Source organism: Corapipo altera, unplaced genomic scaffold (genome assembly GCF_003945725.1).
Source record: "Corapipo altera isolate COAL_440 unplaced genomic scaffold, ASM394572v1 33111, whole genome shotgun sequence".
Classification (NCBI taxonomy): Eukaryota; Metazoa; Chordata; class Aves; order Passeriformes; family Pipridae; genus Corapipo; species Corapipo altera.
In genome coordinates, this window is record NW_020892291.1 from 1 (window position 1) to 1222 (window position 1222).

Sequence of the window (1222 nt, forward strand, 5' to 3'; positions counted from 1 at the left end):
TGGGAAGTGAAAATAAACTCTAGTTGTGTAAAAGCAAGGAATCAGCGTGCAGAACTTTAAATTTCTCACCCCATGAGCCACCTGAAAGGGGAAGGGAAGGCAGGAGCAGCCCCTCGGCCCATCCAGCAGTTTCAAAGCAAATCTTCCTTCCATTTCTCCTTAGCCTTGACTTCAATTTAGAATTTTCAGGTTTAGGTGGAGTTTTAAATTTACTTTAGTCACAAAGCTAAATTTGGGGTAACATGACAGGCATCTGTTCTTTCTTGACAGATAAATCACAGAGGTCAAAAAGGTTCCCTATTCCCACCCTGCAGGATGGTTGTGAAGAAAGGCTGGGGGACCTTCACTGGCCCCATCCCTCAGTACATCCTTTCACACCAGGGGTCTCTCAGGGTTTTTCTTTGGGGAGACCATCCTGACCTTCATGTTATCCGGGAACTGGAGTCTTCTCTTTCTCATCAGATGTGCCAGTCCTTCTTCTTCTTCCAGGTTTGAACTCTATTCCAGCCCCAGGTCTCTGCTAAACAGGGGTCACCAGGAATGTTGGTCACCAGGTCTGTGCCCAACGGGGGTCCCTGTGGATCATCCAACGCGGGTCCTCCGATGGCTGATGGAGTTGGAGCAGCGGCCGAAGCTCTTCCCGCAGTCGGGGCACTCGGGGCTTCCCTACAGGTGGGTCCGTTGGTGTTTGGTCAAGGCAGCCCTCCGGATGAAGCTCTTCCCACACTCCCCACACTTGTGGGGCCTCTCCCCAGTGTGGATGCGCTGGTGCTTGTGGAGGGTGGAGCTGTTCCTGAAGCTCTTCCCACATTCCCTACATGTGTAGGGCTGCTCTCCGGTGTGGATGTGCTGGTGGCTGAGGAGGTTGGTGCTGTTGCTGAAGCGCTTCCCACATTCCAAGCACTTGTAGGGCCGTTCCCCAGTGTGGATGCGACGGTGGGTGTGGAGGGTGGATCTCTGGCTGAAGCTCTTCCCACATTCCTCACATGTGTAGGGCCTTTCCCCACTATGGATCATCTGGTGTTGGAGCAGGTGGGAGCTCTGTTTGAAGCTCTTCCCACACTCCCCACATGTGTAGGGTCGTTCCCCACTGTGGATGCGACGGTGGGTGCACAGATTGGAGCTGTTCCTGAAGCTCATCCCACACTCCCCACACGTGTAGGGCCGTTCCCCACTGTGGATGCGATGGTGCCTGAGGAGGTCGGTGCTCTTCCTGAAGCTC

At 54.0% G+C, this 1222-nt stretch overlaps 1 protein-coding gene across 1 annotated transcript; it reads right to left on the reverse strand.

The window, feature by feature from the left end:
* Positions 1-192: 192 nt before the first annotated feature.
* On the reverse strand, positions 193-1218 carry LOC113942634 (gastrula zinc finger protein XlCGF7.1-like; the record flags this gene model as incomplete). The annotated part of the gene is given in 1 exon segment (XM_027633731.1): positions 193-1218. A coding segment is annotated over 1 exon segment (636 nt), but the record flags the coding sequence as incomplete, so codon positions are not given.
* Between the last annotated feature and the right edge of the window lie 4 nt (positions 1219-1222).